We start from the raw sequence: 27,685 nt of genomic DNA, 5'->3' as shown, positions 1-27,685 counted from the left end.
GCTAACAGCTGAGCCATCAATCTCGAGGGGGAGAGATGGTGGCTGGCGTTTTCTGTAGTCAACCACCATTTCCATGTTTTTTTTCTGTTCTGAGTTCCAGGTTATTGTGACTGCACCAGGCCACTAACCGGTAGACCTCTCTATGTTACAAGGACTCATCGCCGTCGGTGATGAGACCGACCAGAGTGGTGTCATCTGCAAACTTCAGTAGTTTGACCGATGCGTTGTTGGAGGTGCAGTCATTGGCGTTGAGTGAGTATAGTAGAGGTGAGAGCATGCATACTTGCGGTGCATCAGTGCTGAGGGATAAAGAGTACGAAAGGTGTTTTCCCAGCTTCACGTGTTGTGTCCTGTTGGACAGGAAGTCAGTGATCCACTGACAGATGGAGCTGGACATGTTCAGCTGAGAGAATTTGTTTTGTAGCAGTTATGGGATGATGGTGTTACAGTTTTTTCTGATTGCTTAGTTTCAGATAGTGCATCTTTGAAACTATAGACTATTTTTGCAAAACTCAACACACTAACCACAAACCCTTTCACTAAACCAGCAAAACAGTATACATCTCTTGCAAAAGCAAACAATTCTTGCAAAACTCAATACAATACACACAAACCATAATTTGAATAAGCACACGAAGCTATGCACTGAAAGTATAAATGAAAAACACTTGGCTTTTTCTTTTTCTGTGTGCAGGGCATAGCAGTTTGCAAGAAAGTTTTGTCATTCATGTAGTAAACACACATACACACAGGTATCCAAATGTGTAAAGTATTGATGTGTATTCCGAACATAACACACTATCAATACAAATAAGGTGTAATGTTAAAAAAAAAGTTTTAATGTTCTAACACTCCTCAAACAACAAAAGCGCAGTAGGAGAAAACAAAAACATTTGTGCTAGAAAAAAAAGAACAGAAAGAAATAGGCTACAGCTCGCCTTCTTTGTGGGTCTGGCCGTATCCAGGCCTGGCATGACCCCTGATTGATGTCTCCACAAGCCTCCTCCATTGCCTGTAGAAGGCGTATGCATTGATGGGACTGACGATCATACACCTTCCAACGCCATGCAGAGAAGAATTCTTCAATAGGATTCAAGAACGGAGATTATGGGGGGAGATTGAGTGCGATGAAAAGTGGGCGACCTGTGAACCAATTGCGGACCACAGCAGCCCGGTGGAAACTAACATTGTCCCAAATGATAACATACCTGGGCTACTCTGGCCCCTGGTCATTAGGGATCAGTCTGTTGTGGAGGGTGTCCAGAAATGTGATAATGTGTGCAGTGTTGTATGGGCCTAGGATTGCATGATGGTGAAGGACACCGTTTGACTCATAGCCGCACACATTGTTATGCTGCCACCACGGTGTCCCGGGACGTTGATGATGGCACGGTGCCCGATGATAATGGCCCCTTGTTTTTGCAAGGTTGAAACCTGCCTCGTCCACATATATTAGCTCATGATGCACTGCATCTGCTTCTAGCTCCATGTCTCTCTGAAAGAGACAAGATAAAACAATGTAGCACAGTACGAAAAGACAGGGATCAATCAATATGATGTAGCACCATACACTTCCAGATCCAGTACCAATGATAGGATAGTATAACTTACCTGCACATATTCATATCTCAGTTGTTTTACACTGTCTGAGTTTCTTTCCAAAGGAACTTTGTACAGTACTGATTCTATTGAGTTTCAGTAAACGAGACAGTGCATAGAGACTCACTCTGTTGACGTTTTGGAATATGGTGTTATCTGCCATTATGTGGTCCTGCAGTCGGATGCAGTTATTTGCAAAGACCATATTTAAATTGTGGGTCTCCTGCTCTGGGGTGAACAGTCGACCTATTCCACCAGATACTGGTTTTCTTGCAGTTAATTAAAAACATTTGAATGGTTTTATTGATAGATCCTTCTCATTATGAAAGTACAGTACATATTACTGTACCAGTAAGACTACAGCACTTACAGTTACTTACCGGTTCTCATTTCGAAATATCCGGATTATACCTGCAACAATATAGGGGCTCAGATTTGGTTGAACCCGTTGCCCAGCCTCCCTCATGTTCATCCCACGGTTGACAACATGGTCAACCACAGTCGCTCGGATTTCATCAGTTATTGTGTTCCTGACTCCCCTTCCCTGTCCTCTCCTTATAGCAGCTCAGATTTGGTTGAACCCGTTGCCCAGCCTCCCTCATGCTCATCCCATGGTTGACAACATGGTTGACAACATGTCTTCCCTGTGGCTCAGTTGGTAGAGCATGGTGTTTGCAACGCCAGCATGGTGTGTGCAACGCCAGGGTTGTGGGTTCGATTCCCACGGGGGGCCAGAAAAAAAAAAGAAAATGCATGAAATGTATGCATTCACTACTGTAAGTTGCTCTGGATAAGAGTGTCTGCTAAATGACTAAAATGTAATGTAAATGTCAACCACAGTCGCTTGGATTTCATCAGTTATTGTGTTGCTGACACCTCTTACTCTCTGTCCAATATTGGCCTCCATTGTTGTCCAAATCAAATGTTTACCTGTGGCCTATTTATAGTGCTCAAGCTCTGATTTGTAAGTGAACTCATTATCTGAAAGTGTTTTCACATGTGTCAATGTGGAAAGGCAATTGGCGAAATAGTGTAGCAATGTAGAGACCAATGTTTAGAGTTTTGTTTGAAGTGTTTTATTAAATTGCAAACTGAGTGTAAAGCAGAGAATGTGCATTCTGTTCGGCACACTTGGTAAATGCATTGGCTACAAGTGTTAATGGTTTCAGAGATAGTGCTTCAAGAATCACTGTTAGTGTTTAAGCATTCCGAATTTTTTTTAAATGCAGAGCTAAAATCCACAAACAATATCCTTTGGGTTATTGAGGTGTTTGAGAATGTAGTGTCGGCCCATGTTGACAGCGTCCTCCACAGACCTGTTAGTTCTGTAGGCAAACTGCAGTGGGTCGAGAGGGGTGTCAGTAATGGTTTGGAGATTTTCCCCATAGGAATGGATGAACAAACCAGAGATAACTCATTTGTGTTTTTTAGGACTGGGAGCCCATTATATTGATCACATGCTCTAGTGGCCACTCTAAGGATGAAAAAAAAATATCTTCAAAAATGAGAGGCAGTTGGGACCAATGAGAGGACAGATACACATGTGAACAAGTTCACAACGCTGACATTTATTTTTAGCATGTATCTAACAAATTCTTATTTACAATGACAGCCTACCCTGGCCAAACCCTAACCCGAACTAAGCTGGGCCAATTGTGCACCACCCAGTTGTGATACCAGGATCTGTAATGACACCTCTAGCACAGAAATGCAGTGCCTTAGACCACTGCGCCACTCGGGAGCCCCGATATAAAGTATTTTTTCCTGAAAGTTGCCGGGATGTCACGTGTCCGTACTACCTAAATCAGTCCTCCTTATACTTATAACTTCTATTCGATCAAATAAACCCCACGTTGCAAATAAGCCATTCAATTTTTGTTAACCAAATTCGACACTCTCGTTGACCTCCATACAAAAACTCATCGCTAGGTGAGTAGAAAAAACGCCAACTGCTGGAGAAGACAGATTTTGGGCCCAATTATACCTCTCGCTTTGCCTTTTACTCTGCTATACAGGCGTCATATTGAATCGATTCAATTATCCTGAGCCGCAAGACACCGGTCTATGGCCAGTGAGGTGAACGGGCAAAAGTGGTAAGGGAGGAGTGCCCGTATCAAATCTAACAGTAATCTGCACCGCTCGGCCATGTTGTCAACAAAGCAGCATGGTGCATTGGCCAGAAACATACATCTCTTTCACATAAAATATATGTTTGAATTTTAAAACTAGTTTTCATTGGGAAAGCAGATAAAGCGTTTTTTAAAAAAGCAATCACGTTTGTATGTTAAAACACAGAATTATACTCATTACTCATCGTGCATAATGACATCACTTTTGTTTTGAGCCGACTTCGCCGTTGGCTTTGAACGGGGCACCTGGCTCACGCCCGGGGGTTAGCCCTTTTCCAAAACGAATGCAATCAACTTTCACCCTGTGCAAAACACGCCTACCCGGGCGCCCGGGCAATATTAATCGAATCCCCTCACTATTATAAGCCTTCTGACGTTCCACTAGGGAGGGCTCGAGACCTGACTGGAGAAGCACGGTTGTCTGACAAGAGACGGTTTCTTGGTCTGCTGCTAGCATTGCGGGTTGAGTTCCAGAGTTGGAGCAAACGTATTTGATAGCTTCATTAATCTATTGTAAAAGTAAATAACTTCGAACAGATAAACCGTCTGTTAATTTGCACAAATTGTGCTAGCCGAAACCCTCAGACCGTTATCACATTCTTCTCAGTGAAGAGGAGACACTGAGCTAGCTAGCTATTTAAGACACTTACAAAGCTAACCGGCTGGCTGGCTAGCAAATTTACTAATTCAAACTTTCTACCTCATCGGGGACAGACACAGAACCGTTATCCAGCGATATCAACAGCTGTACTTCATTGAACAACTACCGCTGCATTGAGACAACAAGTACATCTGCAATATTTGCGAATTCGGGCACCATGTTTAAAAGGGATGGCAAGAAGGACCCAGAACTATTCCAAAATGTCTCTGAAGGGCTGAAAAAACTGTACAGGACCAAACTCTTTCCATTGGAAGACACCTACCGCTTCCACGATTTCCATTCACCCGCTTTGGAAGATGCCGACTTTGACAACAAGCCTATGGTGCTCTTGGTTGGCCAATACTCTACAGGTAAAACCACATTTATCCGGCATCTAATGGAGCAAGATTTCCCCGGCATGCGGATAGGGCCCGAACCGACCACCGACTCCTTCATAGCGGTCATGCATGGAGAGCAGGAGGGGCTGATCCCAGGCAACGCTCTAGTAGTTGACCCCAAGAAACCCTTCAGAAAACTCAACGCTTTTGGCAACGCTTTTCTTAACAGGTGAGTCCCAGTCTAGTGTAACTAGTTAGCGAAATACTAGTTTATTTGGACAGCTAACTGGGAATATTTTATGAATCCCCCAGCCAGGGAATTAAAAAGATGGCCTGAGCTAGCACTGTTGGTGGATAGCTAACGTTAGCTAGCTCTTCTCTATTGATTCTTTATTTGCCCGAGGATAATTGGATAATCATGCAACTTCTTTCTCTCTCCATATATTCATATTTGGTATTTATTCTTATCCTCTGTTCAGTTTGTGACAGTATGGAGGGGAGTGACTGTGTGTTTGTGTTGAACGTTGAAGAGCCACCTCTGCTCAGCCCATGTCCTTTGACTGAGACTGATCAAGTTAACAAGTTTACTACCTGAACCCCCCCCCTCCCCATCTATGCTTTCATAATGCTCCCACACAGAGCTGTCATGGGAGTATGACAAATATTATTAAGGTCATGTCTCTTAAAGTGAGATGGGGTGTGGTCAATAGGTCCATCCTGATTTGACATGACCTTGCAATCAACTTCTGTACATGAATGCAATAACTGTCATAGCTTATGTAAGAAATGAGAATCAACTCTGATAGTAGCTAGACTATTACCCTTACTCTGAGAAAATGTGTGATCTATTAATTACACTGTACGTATTGTAAGTATGATAATTGTATTGCAGAATGTTTCCTCCCCTCAGAGGACCCATCGACACAGCCTCTGTCCTGGTACAAGCTCCAGAAGCTGCTGTCGAGTTTGATCAATTATTAACTGGCGCTGCTTTCATTGTTACATTGCTTCCCACATTCATGCAGAATACCTGGACAGACAGGGTCGAGTAGTACTTTACTAATCCCAATTTGGGACATTATTTTATCACTTCAGCATCAAATCGGTTAAATTACAAAGACCGGACCCGTATCGGTGAGAAAAAAAAACGCATGATAAAACACATATGACACCTGCGTGTTAATGGCCAATAAATATGTTGTCTATCCTCCTGGGAAACTGCAACAAGTCATTAAAAAGGCATACATTTATAATTTACACCAATTCTACAATGTTGTATCCTGACTAACTATTGTTTTATTTAATGTGTAACTGATGTCAGAAACATACTCATCTTTAGTGGATTGTCAGTGGTATGGACCTTTTGCTTCACTAAAACTATGCTAAATCATGACCATTGCTCTATGAATCATTTCACTTGCAACAGTCTATGGCGATTCCATGCCATGTGGGAGCGGAAAATATTTTTGGAATCTCAGATTGTTCCAGCAATTCTCACAGTTCCTCCCGTGAGGTTTCTGTTTGACATGCATTTTAACATTTGTATCACAAACCATTTTTGAGGAAATCATGATGGAAGTAGCCCTCTTTAGACCTATACATTCAAATCAAATTGTATTTTTCACATGCGCCGAATACAACACCTTTATCATATGTGAACCGTATATGATACAGACAACATCTTGGTGTCATACTACTTATAGTGTGCGCTAATTTATGGAGTATGTCTAGATTATGAAATGCACCTTTTCACAGTAATTTATTCAACATAAAAAATATGAATGTCAACTCAAATGGTTTATAGCTATGTTTCCATCCATTTGGTGACAGATTTTCAGGCGATTATTCAAAAATCCACATGTAGAACATTTTGTGTTTTCCCACCAGTGGTGCGTTTCCACCAAAACGATAATTAAATAAATCACGTCCCTGAACCAACACTTGCACTTGACTCCCCTCTACCGATAGTTTTGTCACAAACCGTTGTGTTAAATGGCAAATGTGACTTCTCTGGACTGGCCTTGGCACTTGTGCTCTAGCCAACAGCGTGCAGATACAGTGGGTAGGCTAGTCTACACGAGAACATTTTTCTGTCGAAGGGTTGTCAAGCATTGATCATCATGTCAACAGAATAAGACCCACCTCCATTTTCTCACATAATTAAATATATTATTTAGGTTACACATTGAGCTGTGCTACTGTAGCTACATTTTGTGACTACCTGGACTGTGCATCACTTTATCCTGCATTCCAGTAGTGCATATGGAAAATAATGTTTTTTGGGTGGCAGTTGAAAAGCAGATGCTGTATTTGACATGTGGGCTTCTTTTGCTTTGTGTAAAATGTTTTTATATATATATATTACACTCACACACACTCTAATGGATTTTGAAATATGAGAACAGAAATAGAGAACAGAGACTGTACAACCCCCCCCCCCCCTACTTAAAATTGCCTTTGAAAGTTGAGGTGGATGTGTCATGTCACATGTCAGTGTTTTTATCACTGTGTTCAGAACCTCTATTTTCAATCAGTTGTGCTTTTCCCTTGGGTGTGACCCAAGTTGACACTAGCCTGCCACTTGAGGAATGGGATCCTCTGTATTGAATGTTGTCATGTGGAGGGAGTGGGGACTGGGGTTTTAACAGTAGGAGGGAGTGGTGACGCTCTCCTGGGGAAGCGCTGATAAAAAGCTACAATAGCGGTACTTACCAGCTGAGTTTATACTTGGCTCTATGCAACTGTTACCCCCTGCCCTGAAACATTTGGCCCGTTAATTGACTATTTTAGTGCAGGGGTTCTTAAATTCTTTCTGTGTCTGTGGACTGGTCAAGCTTTCTGAGCAGAAAGGCCAGAGTCAGTCCCTTACTTCAGCTTTGCCTTGGCAGAAAGAACTTGGGTACTGAATCAGCCGTTTCTCCTTCAAACAATAGGCAGCTCATTCTGACCCGTAACGTGTTTCCTTTCTCTCTTGGCAATCATGCATAGCACTGTCATCCATAACCTTGCTGTTCTAGCCAGCCCCACTCTGCTGCATCTCTCAACCTCTAAACCCCCTAACAGTACTCCAGATGCATGATGAACCTGTCAGGGGGGTGTATGCTGCTGCTGTCAATGCCTCCCAGAGCCCCCTTTCTGTTTTGAGTTTGCAGCTCACACACAGAACACGTCCGTTGGCAACAGAGCCAAGGGAACGCCAGGAATTCGGGATGAGAGTAGATGTGGGGAAAAAATTGAGGGAGCGGAGACTCTGAGGAAGAGACCCAACATGGATGGGGCTTTGGAAAATCTAAGGGAAACATCCAGGAAGGGTGGGTGTGTCGTGAAGATAAGGGCTGCCTCTGGCTGAGTGATATGTGGAGGGTTGCAATTGAGGGGTTAGTGTTTTAAATTTTTTAATGTTATTTAATTTTATGACTGCAACCGGCAAGTATGTTTCAGGATTGGGTGATGGTGGCTGTGTGAGCGACATGGAGTGGTTTAGTCAGGAGTTATGCACACGCATCCAGATACACTGAGGAAACTGTTTCCATGATCAGATGAGGTAAGGGGTTAGAAAGATAAGACCTCTGCCACAATAAGGGAATTCCTGCCACTCTGTCACATTGGGGGGAGAGGAAAGCGAAAATCACTTTTTCCGGTATGCTCTGCTTTTTGCCATTACTCTCATTTCTAAGAAAATGAGCTCATGTACAGGTTCACTATATCACTCCACTGAAGGCCCTTCACACAAGACTCTACTACATTTGAATTGCCTGACAACGGCTAGATAAGTCTGTCTCGTCTTGTAAATGTCTAGATTGCCAACTAAATGTACTGACTGCCTCTGAGGGCGGATGAAAAATGAAAGCTACTTCAAGTACATGGTGTTCAAATAATCATGCAGGAGTCATGTGTTTATTGTTCTCCGGTGTTAAGGCCTAGCTAGCTGCCAACATTTCCACAAGTGATTTTTGTTGAGCTCTTTCTCTAAATAGTTTTATAACAGAGTGGACAGAAAGTGTGTGGGTGTGCTTGTTGTATTGAGTGTAGCATATGGTTTTGTGCCTTGATTTGGAGAGTCTCCAAAAACAATAGTCAGTCTATTTCTAGAGGAGCTGGACAGCTCAGATACAGCTCCTCATCTATTGTCTTGTAAGATGTCGGAGGATGTAGGTTTGCATCAAAGCTCAGTTCCAGTAATTTACTTGTCATCCGAACGTATAAATAAGCATAAATTAGATCAAATGTGTTGATAATGTGAAGGGAAAAACAGGATCAACTAAACTATATAAACGAGGGAATGTTTATTGGTTACTCAGGCGGTAGAGGGGAATTCAGATATGTGAAATAAATTTGACTAGTTGTGGAAAATACTGGCGATTTTTAAGAAAAGGTCAGGAGCAAGTGCTGCATGCCAAACAGGTGCTGTTAGATTACAATATCATTTTTCTGAACATTTGGAACATTGTAAACACTAAATCAATTATAAGCATACCAGAATTTTTTGTTTTTGTAAAGCCTTTATTACAGAAAAAACAGTTGCATTCATTTGTGAATTCAATTTCTGAAGTGGAACGGTTTAGGCCTATTTATTGCTTAGGCTAATTATTCAATGGTTGCTTTATTTTTAAACTAAAATGCCTGATTGCATTTCAAACTGACTCGTATGCTGTGTGATGACGAACAAATAATTGATTGATACAGAAGCCTAGAAGTATTGAAATATAGGCCTAAGTTAGGGTATTGAAACTAAACAGGATGTGCTCTACAGCTCGATGGTGATTATACTAAGCCTGCTAATGAATGACATTACTTATTTTAATGATTGATGATGACAATAACAGACAAATTTGCGAAATTGTTTAAACAACGTGTTGTGTGAGGCTTGGTGCTCACGGAATCAGTAGGTTATTAAACAAACACTCACACAGGCTTTATTAAATAGTTTTTTTCTCCCCTCAATCCACACACCACCACATAATGACTAAGCAAGACCAGGTTTTTGGACATTTTTGCAAATGTATTAATGTAAAACACACATTTAGATAAGTATTCAGACCCTTTGCTATGAGACTTGAAATTGAGCTCAGGTGCATCCTGTTTCCATTGATCATCCTTGATGTTTCTACAACTTGATTGGAGTCCACCTGTGGTAAATTCAAATGATTGGACATGATTTGGAAAGGATCACACCTGTCTATATAAGGTCCCACAGTTGACTGTGCATGTCAGAGCAAAAACCAAGCCATGAGGTCGAAGAAGTTGTGCGTAGAGCTCCGAGACAGGATCCTGTCGAGGCACAGAACTGGGGAAGGTTACCAAAACATTTCTGCAGCATTGAAGGTCCCCAAGAACACAGTGGCCTCCATTCTTAAATGGAAGAAGTTTGGAACCACCAAGGCTCTTCCTAGAGCTGGCCACCCGGCCAAACTGAGCAATTGGGGGAGAAGGGCCTTGGTCAGGGAGGAGACCAAGAACCTGATGGTCACTCTGACAGAGCTCTAGAATTACTCTGTGGAGACCTTGAGAGGATCTGCAGAGAAGAATGGGAGAAACTCCCCAAATACAGGTGTGCCGAGCTTGTAGCGTCGTACCCAAGGAGACTCGAGGCTGTAATCGCTGCCAAAGGTGCTTCAACAAAGTACTGAGTAAAAGGTCTGAATACTTATGTAAATGTGATATTTCTTTTTAAATATGTTTTTTTCTTTGTCATTATGGGTTATTGTGTGTAGATTGGTGGAAACAATTCAATCCATTTTAGAATAAGGCTGTAACGTAACAAAATGTGGACAAAGTCGAGGTCTGAATACTTTCCAACTGCACTGTATATATGGATGATTTAGAAAGCCAGGCACTTAACATTTTAGGGTATTGATTATAGACAAGTTGGTTTCCTCTCCTCACTGTTCTTAAGACAATTAAGGCAAGGGCTGTTTTCTCATCTCCTAACTCTTTGTTGGTGCCTCAGCCGCATGGTTCTCAACACCAATATGCTTGTTAACTTTGCTATTATGCACATAGCAGCATGGTCTAGGAAGGTGCCAATTCAACAGCGCAATAATGTTTCAGAACCGTGGACAGCTACCACTATCCAACGTGGGAGAAAGCGCATTTGTTATAGAATAATATCATTTTTATTTGTGTTGCACCGTTCTTACATAATATAACTATATACAATTTCAGTAGCACGTCTTAGACTAATAGATCACATCACTAATGTGCCAGCCCCACGGCATTCACAATGGATTAGTCCACTCAGACAGGCACCATCAAACAGGTGTCAGGTACACCATGATTTTAGTAAAACATTATTATTGCAGCTGCTCAACTGAAGAAATGCCGGCCGGTCGACCAAACAATCAACCATTTGACTAAATGGGGGTCTGCCCTACTACATATAAACGCTCTGTCTCTTTCTTCCAGGTTTGTGTGTGCGCAGATGCCCAACGCTGTATTGGAGAGCATCAGCATCATCGACACCCCAGGAATCCTGTCTGGAGAGAAGCAGAGGCTTAGCAGAGGTTGGTCCTTTACCTCCTATTTTTCATTCTTTTACTTCCCCATCTTTCTTCACTTTCTGCATTCTTCCCTCTCCCCCCTCTCAATTACTGTCCTTTATTCCTCTCCCCCCTCTCAATGACTGTCCTTTATTCCTCTCCCCCCTCTCAATGACTGTCCTTTATTCCTCTCCCCCCTCTCAATGACTGTCCTTTATTCCTCTCCCCCCTCTCAATGACTGTCCTTTATTCCTCTCCCCCCTCTCAATGACTGTCCTTTATTCCTCTCCCCCCTCTCAATGACTGTCCTTTATTCCTCTCCCCCCTCTCAATGACTGTCCTTTATTCCTCTCCCCCCTCTCAATGACTGTCCTTTATTCCTCTCCCCCCTCTCAATGACTGTCCTTTATTCCTCTCCCCCCTCTCAATGACTGTCCTTTATTCCTCTCCCCCCTCTCAATGACTGTCCTTTATTCCTCTCCCCCCTCTCAATGACTGTCCTTTATTCCTCTCCCCCCTCTCAATGACTGTCCTTTATTCCTCTCCCCCCTCTCAATGACTGTCCTTTATTCCTCTCCCCCCTCTCAATGACTGTCCTTTTATTCCTCTCCCCCCTCTCAATGACTGTCCTTTTATTCCTCTCCCCCCTCTCAATGACTGTCCTTTTATTCCTCTCCCCCCTCTCAATGACTGTCCTTTTATTCCTCTCCCTTGATAATTTCCTCTCCTGCTCTCCATCTAATCTCTCCATATTCTGTCTCATGATTAGCTTTTTTTTTGTGCCCTTGAGAATTCAGATTCATACTGTAGGCATTTCGGACACACCCGTAGTGAAGCAGAGGAATGAAATTGAATAAGTTGCATTACCAGAGCATAACACAGCATGTATTTTTAGCCGTCCTGTTTATTACTGCAGAACAGCCTACACTGATTTCTAGGCTGAATTCCTGTGTGTGTGATCTGCGTCAGAAGACTACTACCTCCTATATATGGTCCTAGGGCAAGTGCATTGGGTGGAGATATAGCCTAGTGGTTTTGTTCAGGAAACAATTGTTCACCTTTTTGTTTAGAGTGTAGGGTGTTAAGCGGTGTTACCTTCCTGTTGGGAGTGTGTGTGTGCTGCAGAAGAGAGGATGTCAGAACCTCTCCTCGCCCCTGCCCCCCTCATGTTGTACACAGTGACAGAATGTGTGTGAGTGCCATCCCACTCTAAGATAAATGTCCTGACAAAGAGGAAGGCCATCAGGGTCCAGGAAACAGTGGGAGCCTCAAGAGGGACAGGGCTGGAGGATGGATGGTTAGGGCAAAACACTGACTCCTGGGCAGGATGACGGGAAGAGTTGCTAGTTTAACTCAATGTTGAGCCTGGAACTTTTTGACTTCATCCAAAGCATACATTGAGTTCTAGGTATGTGTTTTTACACACACTTTCAGGGATGGGCAACAGACTAGTCTTGTGAGGCTTGTGGGTGCCCTAGAGCACGTGTTTGTGAGTCTCCCCTTTCCAGCTACACCCTGACTGGTTCACCCTTCACTTTTCACCTTTCACATGTTCTACCCTGGTTAAATAAAATAAATATCCTGGTCCTTACGCCTTAGCAGATTAGTCACCTTGGGTGTGAGGATGCTAGCATAACCACCACAGGGTCACCCCAGGGTAAAACAACCTTCTGGGGACAGAAGAGAGATGCAGTGGTAGGTAGGTGAGAAAACGGGGAGGCTTTTATAGTTGGTCTTTTACTAAAACCTTGGTGGTATAAAAGTTGACTTGTCAAGTTAAATTAACTCTTTGATGTTGGGAGTGCTGAAGGCAGGAGATCGAATGAGTGTTTGAAGTCCAGCGGAGTTGATGAGAGTGGAACGATGGTGTGCTGTACCGTCCTTGACTTTAGGTGGGAGAGTCGGGGACTGGGACATTGCAACAGGGCTTTCATGCACTTACTGGAGAGAGTATTGAACACCTCCGTACCCACGAGTCACATGAGCACCATGGTGAAGTAAAATTGGGCAGGCCAGAATGTATTTGAATTCACATTTTGACACAGTATATTGAACCAGGATTGATGAAACTGGGGTTACAACAGTTTGTAGAGTGCTTATTGTGGTCAGAATACATTTTTCATTAGGCAATAGTGGGGCCAGTTGCAACAATGGGGAAGCCCTGCTACAATCATTAGTCACTGATGGAAAATAGGTTGTTGGTTGCATTTTCCCCAAGCTGTCCTCTTATCTCTCTATAACATGCATACTACACAGACACGGGCTAAAACACACATAGGAAACACGCATAGGAAACCCACACCATAGTCAATGCAGGGTCACTGCAGTACACTTCCCCATTGTCCCTGTGACTGTGGCACATGTCCAAATTGAACGCTGTCAGTCCATCTCCCTTCACAAATTCTCTCATCCCATTCCAAACTACTTTCCCTTTCATCTTTTTGTTTTCATTTTCATTGAATAGCTCTGTTAACAGAATGGCTTTGTTGGACATTATTTCTTTGCCCAAACCTAGCTGAAATTCCAGATGTCTGATTAAAACGAGGCTACAGCATCCATTTAGTGACCATTAGACTTTCCACCTTTCAGACTGAATATGTTTGTAGGAATTTAAATAGATTTTGCTATGGCAGGTTTTTCACATGGCTGAAGTCATTTGTGTACTGTAATTTCCGGACTATTAAGCGCACCTGAATATAAGCCGCACCCACTAAATTAAAAAATATATATTATTTTGAACATAAATAAGCCGCACTTGTCTATAAGCCACAGGTGCCTACCGGTACATTGAAACAAATGAACTTTACACAGGCTTTAACGAAACACGGCTTGTAACAAAAATAAATAGGCTTTAACGAAACACGGCTTGTAACAAAAAATTTGTGCTAGCATTGAAAACAATGACATCCGGTTTGCCGTCTACCATCTAAAACGCTACAAACCCTGTCATGAACGCATTATCTTGACACTATTTAAAATGGAAAGTCTGGTGATGACAGAACACTTGTTCTTCATTCACTCAGTACTGATTGAACTTTGTTTTAACCATGCAAGAGAAGTAAAGTCTAAAACAGTTGATGTGTTGAAAACAGTCACATAGCTAACCAAGTATTGCGTTCTTTTGACTGTGCAAAGGTAGCGCAAGCAACGATGTTGGTGTATAACCTGGGTGCACCCTCACCCTCTGGCTGCTTTTTACTTGGATGGCGGCTTAAGGTTTTTAGGGAATACATTGAAAAGTAACTCGACACTTAATCAATAGGCACAAACTTGGATAAGGACAAGAAGAAAATTGCATTGATAGAGGGAGCATACTAAATCAATGCATAAGGTAAGGACTGCAACGTTAGCTAGCTACATTTGTAAGCAAGCAGGATTGACTAATGTATGGAGTAACGTTAGCTAACGTTAATTGATCGATCCCCATTGCATGCATAATGTGTGGCAGTTTCCCAAAGTTGCGCATTGACTAGGAACTTTACTTAGCTAGCTGTGATTTGTTTGTGGAAGAATGCGGGATAGCTAGATTGTGCCGGGGCATGATCCGTCCATTCAGCTAACATTACAGCCTTGGTGCTAGCTAACGTTACAGGCTAAAGTTAGTTGGCTAGCCAACTGGCAACATAAGCCAAGGACGTTTGCTATGCTATTTGTGCTTATTACACGCAAGTGTCAAAGACCAACAGTTTACCGTAAATTCCGGACTATAAGCCGCAATTTTTTTCCCACGCTTTGAACCTCGCGGCTTAAACAATGACGCGGCTAATATATGGATTTTTCCCGCTTTCAATTTTAATTTTTTTAAAAACACATTGTGACGTGCTCAGTTTTTTGGCGGCATGAAGCATTCATTAGACCAATGAAATTGCCGAACGGGTTAAGGTCAAACAACTTTTTGTTTACTGTTTAGATTAAATCGAGCGCTCTCAAACTTCCCATCATTCTGATTACGGTAGTAATTTTGTCACCCTCATAGCAAAGACACGGAGAAATGCATATGATGCAGCTTTCAAGTTGAAGGCGATTGATCTGGCTGTTGGAAAAGGAAATAGAGCTGCTGCACTGGAGCTTGGTCTTAATGAGTCGATGATAAGACGTTGGAAAAATCAGCGTGAGGAATTGACTCAGTGCAAAAAGACAAAGCTTACTGCTAATTTTACATTTTTTGTTACAAGCCGTGTAACAAAAACAAATGTATTTTGTCCCTCCACACCAAACGTGATCACGACACGCAGGTTAAAATATCAAAACAAACTCTGAACCAATTATAATAATTTGGGGACATGTCGAATGCATTAAACATGTATGGCAATTTAGCTTGCTGTTGCTAGCTAATTTGCCCTGGGATATAAACATTGAGTTGTGATTTTACGTGAAATGCACAAGGTCCCCTACTCTGACAATTAATCCACACATAAAACAGTCAACCGAATCTTTTCTAGTCATCTCTCCTTTTTCCAGGCATTTTCTTCTCTTGACTTTATAATGCAATTGGCAACTTTCATAAATTAGGTGCATTACCGCCACTGGTTTCGTTAGTCTTTCAGTCACCCACGTGGGTATAACCAATAAGGAGATGGCACGTGGGTACCTGCTTCTATAAAACAATGAGATGGGAGAGGCAGGATTTACAGCGCGATATGCCTCAGAACTAGAACTGACTTCTAATTTAGCCCTTGGCAACGAAGACGCTCATTGGCGCGCGTGAGCAGTGTGGGTGCAATAATTGAATAACATAGATGTCTACATTTATTTTGCAACGCTCGCACATGCGATGGGAGCGGTGTAGTCAGCCTGTAAGCGTTAACGTTAGTCATGGAATCTGAAGGGTTGCCACAGTCAAAATTGGTTATCGTAAAAATTCATAAATATTAGCTTTTTGGTTTTAATTTATGGTTGGGGCTAGGCATAAGGTAACCTGTGTGGTTAGGTTTAAAATCAGATTTTAAGATGCGAAATGGTAGAAATAGGCAGGGTTTTAACCATTTCTCTTTCGTGTATAGTTTTGACACCCCAGTCCCAACATGCGCGCACGCACACACACACACACACACACACACACACACACACATGCGGTGTGTGCTTATTAGTTGGCTCTTCAGAGCATTGCAGAGTTGCAATGGACAGGGACTGTGTGTGTACTAGTGCGCGCGTCTTGCCAATAGTGTGTGATTGCGGCCCGCAATTCAGACCTCGAGCATCCCATTGGGTTCCTGATAGCTAACTAGCTAGCACCGTGTCCTTTGCTCCTGCATGCCAACCACCTGCAAAGTACGCTGTCTACTGGTGTTCGAGCTAGCTAACAATCCCGCCTGCTATGTACTGAAGTCCTACTTAGCTAGCTAGCAACCAGTGTCCTTCGCTAACACCTACCAAACACCTGCCCTCGCCGTCGTTCACAGAACTGCAGGAAAACAGTGCCCGACAGGCTGGGGTGAAGGACACTGTCTACTGTTGTCCTAGCTAGCTACCAACCAGCGTTGTTGCCCCCGCCTTTTCTTCTGTGGAGTTTATCGGCAGTTGGCATCCAACGTTATGGTGAATTACCATCTACTTTACTGGAGTGCTCCCGCCAGTGTACCGGAGTCCTAGCTTAAAAATTACCAATAGAAGTATAAAGAATGCCCAGATGCACTCCACCCCTACGGTACATCCCAGGGACACACTGCTTAGTGGCAGGGTGGTGGATTGTGTTCCCTGAAATGCGTACACCAGCTGATTGATGGAGCACAAGGCCCTCTCTGCACTAGTTTATTCTGGAACATCCAGCTTCTATGCTGTGTGATATCAGAGACGACCACCGTTGTCCCGGGAAACCTTTGGATGACCAAATCCGTGCATCTGCCACACCAGTGCCGTCCCCTAGGTGTATCCCAAATCGTTTACATCGGGGGGTGACTAGGATGTCATGGGGAGAAGTAGCACAGGCACTCTGCTGGCGCAGAACACAGCGGTTTGTGCCACTTCATGCCTTGCTCTCCGAGCCACCTAATGTGACTGTCAATAATGTATGTAAATGGTTGATGGGTAGGCTACATATTGATTTTTATTTTCCAGGAGCTTGCTCGATTTTCTTTTTTCCCAGTTAACGCCATATTGACTTAAATGGGTTTCTGGTTTTTCGCATCCCTCTGAAAAATCTGCTATTTTACTATTAAATAAATATTAATTACTACACTATTTCTGTTGCCATTTGTCATTGTGTATTTTTACTTATGTATTTTTGTGTTATAATGTAATCACCTTCCGATGTAAAAACCATGGATATTCAAAACAAAAACATTTAAGTGAAGTATGCATCAGTCTTAAACAAAATAGGAAATTCACATGAGCACCACAATTCCTACTTCACCCATGCTCTACCAAGGTTTTCCAGCACACAGCTTTGACCTCCTACAGCAGCTTTGTTGGTCTATTGTACTTCAAACAATGTGTATGCAGGTTGCTTAGGATTCAAACCTACGCAAACAGCCTAATTCTTCAGTGGAATAACTTTAGTGTCCTGTTATTAAAATGTTTATAAATTGGGTGGTTCAAACCCTCAATGCTGATTGTCTGAAAGTCGTGGTGTATCAGACCACGGGAATGACAAATTACTTTTTACTGTTTTAATTACCTTGGTAACCAGTTTATAAAAGCAATAAGGCACTTCTGGGGTTTGTGGGATATGGCCAATATACCATGGCTAATGGCTGTATCCAGGCAATCCGCGTTGCGTTGTGCAAAGGAACAGCCATATACCACACCCCTCCGTGCCTTAATGCTTAAATATATACTGAGTCAACAAAACCAAAAAATTTAATATTGAGTTGCACCCCTGTTTTTAATACATTAGCAAACATTTCTAAACCTTTTTATGCTTTGTCATTATTGGGTATTGTGGGTAAATTGAAACCATTTTAGAATAAGGCTGTAACGTAACAATGTGGAAAGTCAAGGGGTCTGAATACTTTCCAAATGCACTGTATATAGATGTCCTAGCCTACCCCTTTCCGGTAATGAATTCAATGCAGTATTAGCTTTATTTAATTCTGGGTTATGCATAATAAGCTTAACTTATAGCCACTCTCTTGCGCAAGCACCTGTGCTCTGCTGGCCTCTACTTTAACAAATGCTCCTTAGCTCTTGGAGTCCCATGCAGAAAATGCTAGACTAGAATAGCTTGCTGGACATTATTTTTCTTAAACCAATAGACTATTCAAAGAGGGACACAAGCTCTTTTTTTGCCTAATGTTAAATACAGCAGCCCAATAGAACTCACAGGTACATTGAAAGGAGCGAACCCGTGATGGCGGTAGGCTATAGCAGTTATTTATTTAGACCCATAACCATTCAATCTTCCTGAAGAGAAGTGAAAGTCTTCTGCTTCTAGTCCTATATTATTCAAGGATGTCATTCGAATGAAGATAAGGACAAACATATTTAACTTCTGAAAGCGAGGAATGAATGACGCAACAATGGAGAGGAGGAAGGCTAAAAATACTAGGGGAAATATTGTGCGCGCGTCAGCCTACTAATTATACAATTGGGCCCTATTATATTTCACTAACCTATACTTGTGACTTTGTAGGCCGTGTGCTTCACCAGAATCGCATGTTCTCTTCTGCTTTGTCATAGTTTGAACCATGTGTAATTCCACTCCCTATAATACAGTTCACACTCAAAGATTAGCCTACTGGAGCTAGTTTCATTTATTTACCCAAGAGGGCATATACACTATATATACAAAGGATTTTTCAGCCACAACCGTTGCTGATCGGTGTATACAATATAGCACACAGCCTTGCAATTTCCATAGATAAACATTGCCAGTAGAATGGCCTTAATGAAGAGCTGTGACTTCCAACGTGGCACCGTCATAGGATGCCAGCTTGTCAAATTTCTGCCCTGCTAGAGCTGCCCTGGTAACTAAGTGCTGTTATTGTGAAGTGGAAATGTCTAGGAGCAACAACGGCTGAGCCGCAAACTGGTAGCCCTCACAAGCTCACATAACGGGGCCTCTAAGTGTTGAATGAAGTGCATAGCCCCTTAGTTCCAGTGAAGGGGAAATGTTAATGCTACAGCATACAATAATATTCTAGAAGATTCTGTGCTTCCAACTTTGTGGCAACAGTTTGGGAAAGGCCCTTTCCTGTTTCAGCATGACAATGCCCCCGCGCACAAAGCAAAGTCCACACAGAAATGGTTTGTGAAGATCAGTGTAGAAGAACTTGACTGGCCTGCACAGAGCCCTGACCTCAACCCCATCGAACACCTTTGGGATGAATTGTAATGCTGACTGCGAGCCAGGCCTAATCACCCAACATCAGTGCCTGACCTCACTAATGCTCTTATGGCTGAATGGCAGCAAGTCCCCGCAGCAATATTCCAACATCTTGTGGAAAACCTTCCCAGGAGAGTGGAGGCTGTTGTAGCAGCAAAGGGGGACAAACTCCATATTAGTGCCCATGATTTTTAATAAGATGGTTGAGCATGTGTCCACATACTTTCGGTCATGTAGTGTAACTAGCTACATCTATTGGCTTTTTTGTGTGCGTAATGTGCAGTAGCCTATATCATTTTGGCCATGTATTGGATAACAGCACAATAATTTGGGCTTGTGCTCATAATGTATTTAATACAGTTGAAGTTGGAAGTTTACATACACCTTAGCCAAATACATTTAAACTCAGTTTTTCACAATTCCTGACATTTAATCCTAGTAAAAATTCCCTGTCTTAGGTCAGTTAGGATCACCACTTTTTTATTTTAAGAATGTGAAATGTCAGAATAATAGTAGAGATTTATTTCAGCTTTTATTTCTTTCATCACATTCCCAGTGGGTCAGAAGTTTACATACACGCAATTAGTATTTGGTCGCATTGCCTTTAAATTGTTTAACTTAGGTCAAATGTTTCTGGTAGCCTTCCACAAGCTTCCCATAATAAGTTGGGTGAATTTTGGGCCATTACTCCTGTCAGAGCTGGTGTAACTGAGTCAGGTTTGTTGGCCCCCTTGCTCGCGCACACTTTCAGTTCTGCCCACACATTTTTTTTTTTATGGGATTGAGGTCAGGGCTTTGTGATGGCCACTCCAATACCTAGACTTTGTTGTCCTTAAGCCGTTTTGCCACAACTTTGGAAGTATGCTTGGGGTCATTGTCCATTTGGAAGACCCATTTTGCGACCAAGCTTTAACTTCCTGACTGATGTCTTGAGATGTTGCTTCAATATATCCACAGAATTTTCCAACCTCATGATGCCATCTATTTTGTGAAGTGCACCAGTCCCTCCTGCAGCAAAGCACCCCCACAACATGATGCTTCCACCCCCGTGCTTCACGATTGGGATGGTGATCTTCGCCTTGCAAGCCTCCTCCTTTTTCCTCCAAACATAACGATGGTCATTATAGCCAAACAGTTCTATTTTTGTTTCATCAGGCCAGAGGACGTTTCTCCAAAAAGTACGATCTTTGTTCCCATGTGCAGTTGCAAACCGTAGTCTGGCTTTTTTATGGCGCTTTTGGAGCAGTGGCTTCTTCCTTGCTGAGCGGCCTTTCAGGTTATTTCAATATTGGACTCATTTTACTGTGGATATAGATACTTTTTTTTCTAGCATCTTCACAATGTCCTTTGCTGTTCTGGGATTGATTTGCACTTTTCACACCAAAGTACGTTCATCTCTAGGAGACAGAACACGTCTCCTTCCTGAGCGGTATGATGGCTGCGTGGTCCTATGGTGTTTATACTTGCGTACTATTGTTTGTACAGACGAACGTGGTACCTTTAGGCGTTTTGGAAATTGCTCCCAAGGATGAACCAGACTTGTGGGGTCTAGGTTTTTTTTCCCCTGAGGTCTTGGCTGATTTCTTTCGATTTTCCCATGATGTCAAGCAAAGAGACACTGAGTTTGAAGGTAGGCCTTGAAATACATCCACAGGTACACCTCCAATTGATTCAAATGATGTCAATTAGCCTATCAGAAGCTTCTAAAGCCATGACATTTTCTGGAATGTTCCAACCTGTTTAAAGGCACAGTCAACTTAGTGAATGTAAACTTCTGACCCACTAGAATTGTGATACAGTGAAATAATCTCTGTAAACAATTGTTGGAAAAATTACTTGTCATGCACAAAGTAGATGTCCTAACTGACTTGCCAACACTATAGTTTGTTAACAAGAAATTTGTGGAGTGGTTAAAAAACAAGTTTTAATGACTCCAACCTAAGTGTATGTAAACCTCTGACTTCAACTGTAAATGTCTCATCAGGCTCAAGTAGAATCAAGTTTTGCATTTCCATGCTGATCAAAGCTCTAATCAACTCCAGACATTTATGTTTTAATATTCTTTTGAATGACACTTCCGGTTTCTGTGGGAAATACCAGGTTACCAAGAAGAATAGGTATTTTATTTTCGAGATGGAATTTAATATTTACAGTACCAGTCAAGTTTGGACACTCGGGATTTTCTTAATTTTTACTATTTTCTACATTGTAGAATAATAGTGAAGACATAAACTATGAAATAACACACAGTGAATCATGTAGTACCCAAAAAAGTGTTAAACAAATCTAAATATATTTGAGATTCTTCAAAGTAGCCACCCTTTGCCTTGATGACCGCTTTGCACACCCTTGGCATTCTCTCAACCAGCTTCACCTGGAATACTTTTCCAACAGTCTTGAAGGAGTTCCCACATATGCTGAGCACTTGTTGGCTGCTTTTCATTCACTCTCTGCTGTCCAACTCATCCCAAACCATCTCAAATGGGTTGAGGTCAGGTGACTGGAGGCCAGGTCATCTGATGTACCACTCCATCACTCGCCTTGGTCAAATAGCCCTTATCCAGCCTGGAGGTGTTTTACAGTAGTTATTTTTTGTTGTTGTACTCCTGTCCTTCCTCATCTATTTCTGATGTCCATCTGGTTTAATTTCTATTTGCCATATCTTTCAAACTGTTCTTTCTCAAAAGTTCTTAACTAATGTAAAACGTATATGGGTTATCTTATTATTTGCTGTCATTTGTCCTAACCTTCAGCTCCATTCAACCCCTCCCATCTATCTCTTAATACCATTGATATTGGATTTCTATATGCCATGTATTTTTCAACTGTGCTGTGATGTTTCATAAAAGTTCTAAACGTTTCTATTCTCATTTGTTTCTACAGATTTGTAAAGTTAATACTTTTAGCAATTTTTATTTTATATTATTGATCGATTGACTTTTCAGATCACCCAGTAGTGCTATCTGCAGGGTTAGCTCCAGGTAAATATTGTAATTCTTCAGCCATTCCTGGCCCTGTGACCAAAAATGGACAGTACCAAAACAAATTATCTAATGATTCAGTCTCTTCGCAGCCAAATCTGCAGAGCTGGGATGGTTTTTATCCCCCATATAACGTTCTATTGGTTGCAAGAATTGTGTATAATTTAAATAGGAAAATTCAACGTTTTGAGTATCAGTTCATTAACCATGTGCGTCAAAAATATCTTACCAACTATTTTGCAATCTATGGCACTGCTATCAATTTTCTGGTCCTTAAATGAAACTGGTATTTTTTTTATCACAATTTTACTTAACCAGTTATGCTTTTTAATACAGGACCGACGGATAAGTCCCCCCCCCCCCCACTTTCCTTTTCCCGCTTTCTTTTACATTTGGAACGTTTGTAAAATTCTGGGGAAAATTTTCAACCCTACTACTGACCCAAAATATTTAGATTTTTTTTCTCGCTATATGTATTTCTAAATGAGGTTTAAGAAAATATAGGCAGGCACCACATTACTGCAAGAAAAAAAAACGCTCAATCAAGCATGATGTAAGTATAAAAGCAAAGCATGTTTTCATATAATTTAACCTTCATACACCTGCAGTGTTTGAATTACAATAGACCAACATAGCTACTGTAGTAGGTCAAAGCACTGTGCTGGAAAACCTTGGTAGAGCATGGGTGGGGTGTAGGCATTGTGGTGCTGATGAATTTCCTTTTTTGGCCTCATACCGATGCCTACATGTCACTTAAAACACTTTTTGAATTTTTTTTAGTTGTAGTGGTGTTATCTGCCTCAAAGTGATACTTGTCTCATTTGCCCTGGCTTTGACCTTGCAAGGGCAGTTAATAATCTCAAGTCTTCTGACTCTGTATTTGTCCACTAGCTCAGCTCCACGGCTGCTTTACAATTCTGTTAATCATAATACTATGGCCTGCTTGACTAGGCTATATGGAAAAAAGAGTAGGCTATTTAGCTACCTTTCTTTTAGGGTGCTAGAGTGGACTTTTCCTAATAAGGGCACTGCTATTTTGCCTCAGGGTTACAGTAGTGAATCTAGGTTACTACTTCATCTGTGAAGGTCCGGCAGGTGAATGAGGCGATGTCCTTGCCACTCTAGCATGTCCTGCAAGGTTCACTAGACAGACCGTTCATTATTTACTGTATACATGTTCAAGGTCCTCCTCGGTGACTCCCAAGTTTTCTCCCGGTTTCGGGTGTCACGGGCATTCTCTCTCACGCTTAGACAATTCCTGGCAAATTAAGGCTGGTAATAAAGGGGTTGCTGTGTCTGCTGTCAGCAAGCGAGTTGGAAGAGATTTGAACCCATGTGGTTAACCAGTGACAACAAACAGCTTATGCAATGTGGCTGGTTCTTTAAGGAGAAAGTGTTCATGTCCACCACCCTATGCCTGTTTCTTTTATATTTCTGAAATGTATTAACTTCAGTTTTTTTGTTTATTGAACGCATGCATACATTCACACACAACCCACAATGAATCGTTTGACCTCAGGCCATACAGGATACCAACATGTTCTATCAAAAGCAGGCCCTGTGCCAACAAATAAGTAATGATCCATTGTATTGTGGAATTCTAATTTCCATTCCATGAACATATTCCTAGATCCTTCCTCTGTTCCAAGCCTTTCTATTAACTGGAGAGGGGATGCCATGCGTATGACCCCCCCCCATTAGTGTGAAAAGCTAGCCATTTCCCAAGGGGACACAGAGGAGATAGTTATTACCCAGGCTCCTGTTCTATCCACCAGGACATTGATAATGACCCTGCCTATTGTTAGGGGTGAAGGAGTTGAGTTGTTGGGGACTACCATGTACCAAACAACCAGTAATGTAACTCTCATGACAAGGCCAGCGGTGTTCATGACCAACAAGTACACGTCAGTAGGACCACATAGTAGGAAGTGATGCCAGGCAGGGGGTGGTTAACTGTCAGTCTTTTGAAAGCATTCTTTCTCTCCCCCCCCCCCCCCCCCCCCCCCCCACCCCACATGGATCAGGTTTCACTAGCATGGTTTATTAGGTTCAGACATGATTTACACAGTTAATATCTAAGCCAAACTGATGGAATGCACTGACAATAGGTTATGAATGTGTGGATGTCTATCTGGACAGTATTTTGAGTAAGCTGTGTAGGTGCCTAGGCACATACAAACATGCATGCTGCTATCAGACAGCTGGGTATGTCTATTTCTGAGCCCTGCAAGGATTGTCTCAAATTTCTAACCTATGCTTCATATAGGCATCTGAGTATGACGTGGACATTCTCCACCAGCTCAGCATACAGTGATCATTCTCACCCTAGATAGTGCCACATTCTCTATTACATCATTTTGAAATGAGAAATCATCTCCCCTAGTTTGGTATTGTTTTCAACTCCATACGTGTGTTCATAGCAGATAGTTGCTGATATTTTTGGCCATGTGTATCTGCTCTGTGGACACCTGCTCGTCGAACATCTCATTCCAAAATCATGGGCATTAATATGGAGTTGGTATTTGTATTTATTATGGATCCGCGTTAGCTGCTGCCAAGGCAGCAACTATTCTTCCTAGGGTCTAGAAAAATTTAAGGCAGTTAAATGTTTTAAAACATTACAATACATTCACAACATTAAGTGTGTGCCCAATATGTGTTGCTTCACAGTCCCAGTTGTTCCTTAAGGTGTTTAAAATATTTGTTTAAATCATTTTACTGCTTTGTTATTTGATGTGGAACAGAGTTCCATGTAGTACTGTGCACCTACCATAGTCTGTTCTGGACTTTGAAGAGATCTCTGGTGGCAGGTCTTGTGGGGTATGCATGAGTATCTGAGATGTGTGCCAGTAGTTCTCGCCTCCAATTTTGAGCCAGGAGAGCTTGACATGCATATTATTGTTAGCTATCTGTGTACGTCCAATGTCCCCCCCCCTTTGCTGCTATAACAGCCTCTGCTCTTCTGGGAAGACTTTCCACTAGATGTTGGAACATTGCAGCGGGTACTTGCTTCCATTCAGCCACAAGGGCATTAGTTTGGCACTGATGTTGGATGATTAGCTAGATGTGCTGCTGGAAAACACAACTGAAAAATTCCTTCCATTAGGTGCACTTTCACCTCTACCAATAATTGGCTCCATAATTGGGGGCAATTCTACTCTAGTTATTGCAAGACAAGCAGAATTGACCCTGACCGTATCTGTATCAGGCAGATCAGTGAATAAGGTGATAAATAATGCCATTGTTTGAAACAGACTTTGGGTGGGCCTGATATACAGTTGATTGGCTGGTAAGAGTTGAGGTTGAATATTCAGAATGTCCCTTCTCTCTTGTGATTGAGCTCACCTTGAAGTGTTCAACTTTATTTCACCAGAGATTGATTGTTCAGTTACAATGTGGTGTGGCAACAATTAACCTTCAGGTTAAATGTGAAGAATTGTGACCTGCAGCGCTGGGCTTTTTGATCTTCTCAGTGTAGATTTGACATCCCTGACTTTATTACCAGCACATCCCTCAGAGGGAGTAGAGATAAGCGGAGCTATTCTCGTGGACTTTGCCAGGTAACGCCCTCATTGGATCGGTCCAGAGATCACACATCCTGCTGACGTTGACACAAAACCCAGACTGACGGAAGAATACTTTCCTGTGATTCACTACAGCCAACTATTATTACTCTTTGTGCTTATTATCCTAGTGAATAACAATCCTAACAAACTACTGTACTGGTTAATTGGCTCTTGGATCTTGTCAAAAAAGTTTGACAAAACAACTTGCATACATACAGTTGAAGTCGGAAGTTTACGTACACTTAGGTTGGAGTCATTAACTCTTTTCAACCACTTTCTTGTTAACAAACTAGTTTTGGCAAGTCTGTTAGGACATCTACTTTGTGCATGACACAAGTAATTTTTCCAACAATTGTTTAGACAGATTATTTCACTTATTCACTGTATCACAATTCCAGTGGGTCAGAAGTTTAAAGGCACAGTCAACTTAGTGTATGTAAACAGCTTGGAAAATTCCAGAAAAATGTCATGGCTTTAGAAGCATCTGATAGGCTAATTGACATAATTTGAGTCAATTGGAGGTGTACCTGTGGATGTATTTTAAGGCCTACCTTCCAACTTAGTGCCTCTTTTGCTTGACATCATGGGAAAATCAAAAGAAATCAGCAAAGACCCCAGACAACAAGTCTGGATCATCCTTGGGAGCAATTTCCAAATGCCTGAAGGTACCACGGTCATCTGTACAAACAATAGTACGCCCGTATAAACACCATGGGACCACGCAGCTGTCATAACACTCAGGAAGGAGACGCATTCTGTCTCCTAGAGATGAATGTACTTTGGTGTGAAAAATGCAAATCAATCCTAGAACAACAGCAAAGGACCTTGTGAAGATGCTGGAGGAAACGGGTACAAAAGTATCTATATCCACAGCAAAACGAGTCCTATATCGAAATACCCTGAAAGACTGCTCAGCAAGGAAGAAGCGACTACTCAGCAAGGAAGAAGCCACTGCTCCAAAACCGCCATAAAAAAAAGCCAGACTACGGTTTGCAACTGCACATGGGGACAAAGATTGTACTTTTTGGAGAAATGTCCTCTGGCCTGATGAAACAGGAATAGAACTGTTTGGCTATAATGACCATTGTTATGTTTGGAGGAAAAAGGGGGATGCTTGCAAGCCGAAGAACACCATCCCAATCGTGAAGCACGGGAGTGGCAGCATGTTGTGGGGGTGCTTTGCTGCAGGAGGGACTGGTGCACTTCACAAAATAGATGGCATCATGAGGTTGGAAAATTCTGTGGATATATTGAAGCAACATCTCAAGACATCAGTCGGGAAGTTAAAGCTTGGTCGCAAATGGCTCTTCCAAATGGACAATGACCCCAAGCATACTTCCAAAGTTGTGGCAAAATGGCTTAAGGACAACAAAGTCTAGGTATTTGAGTGGCCATCAAAGTCCTGACCTCAATCCCATAGAAAATTTGTGGGCAGAACTGAAAAAGTGTGTGAACAAGGAGGCCTACAAACCAGACTGTTACAACCGGCTCTGTCAGGAGAAATGGGCCAAAAATCACCCATCTTATTGTGGGAAGCTTGTGGAAGGCTACCCGAAACGTTTGACCGAAGTTCAACAATTTAAAGACCATGCTACCAAATACTAATTGAGTGTATGTAAACGTCTGACCTACTGGGAATGTGATGAAAGAAATAAAAGCTGAAAATAATTCTCTCTACTATTATTGACAT

General features: G+C 42.1%; 1 protein-coding gene across 1 annotated transcript in view; it reads left to right on the top strand.

Moving 5' to 3' along the window:
- Positions 1-4,107: 4,107 nt before the first annotated feature.
- ehd1b (EH-domain containing 1b) overlaps positions 4,108-27,685 on the top strand; it is a 29,156-nt gene continuing 5,578 nt past the window's right edge. Inside the window, exons 1-2 of the mRNA XM_029769736.1 lie at positions 4,108-4,935; positions 11,112-11,209. Coding sequence (XP_029625596.1) covers positions 4,547-4,935; positions 11,112-11,209 — 487 coding nt within the window. The 5' untranslated portion in view covers positions 4,108-4,546. The remainder of the gene's footprint in view (positions 4,936-11,111; positions 11,210-27,685) is intronic.

The sequence above is a fragment of the Salmo trutta genome, chromosome 12 (assembly GCF_901001165.1).
Source record: "Salmo trutta chromosome 12, fSalTru1.1, whole genome shotgun sequence".
Taxonomy (NCBI): domain Eukaryota; kingdom Metazoa; phylum Chordata; class Actinopteri; order Salmoniformes; family Salmonidae; genus Salmo; species Salmo trutta.
The sequence above is the reverse complement of the archived record's forward strand: the minus strand, read 5'-3'. Positions and strand labels throughout refer to the sequence as shown.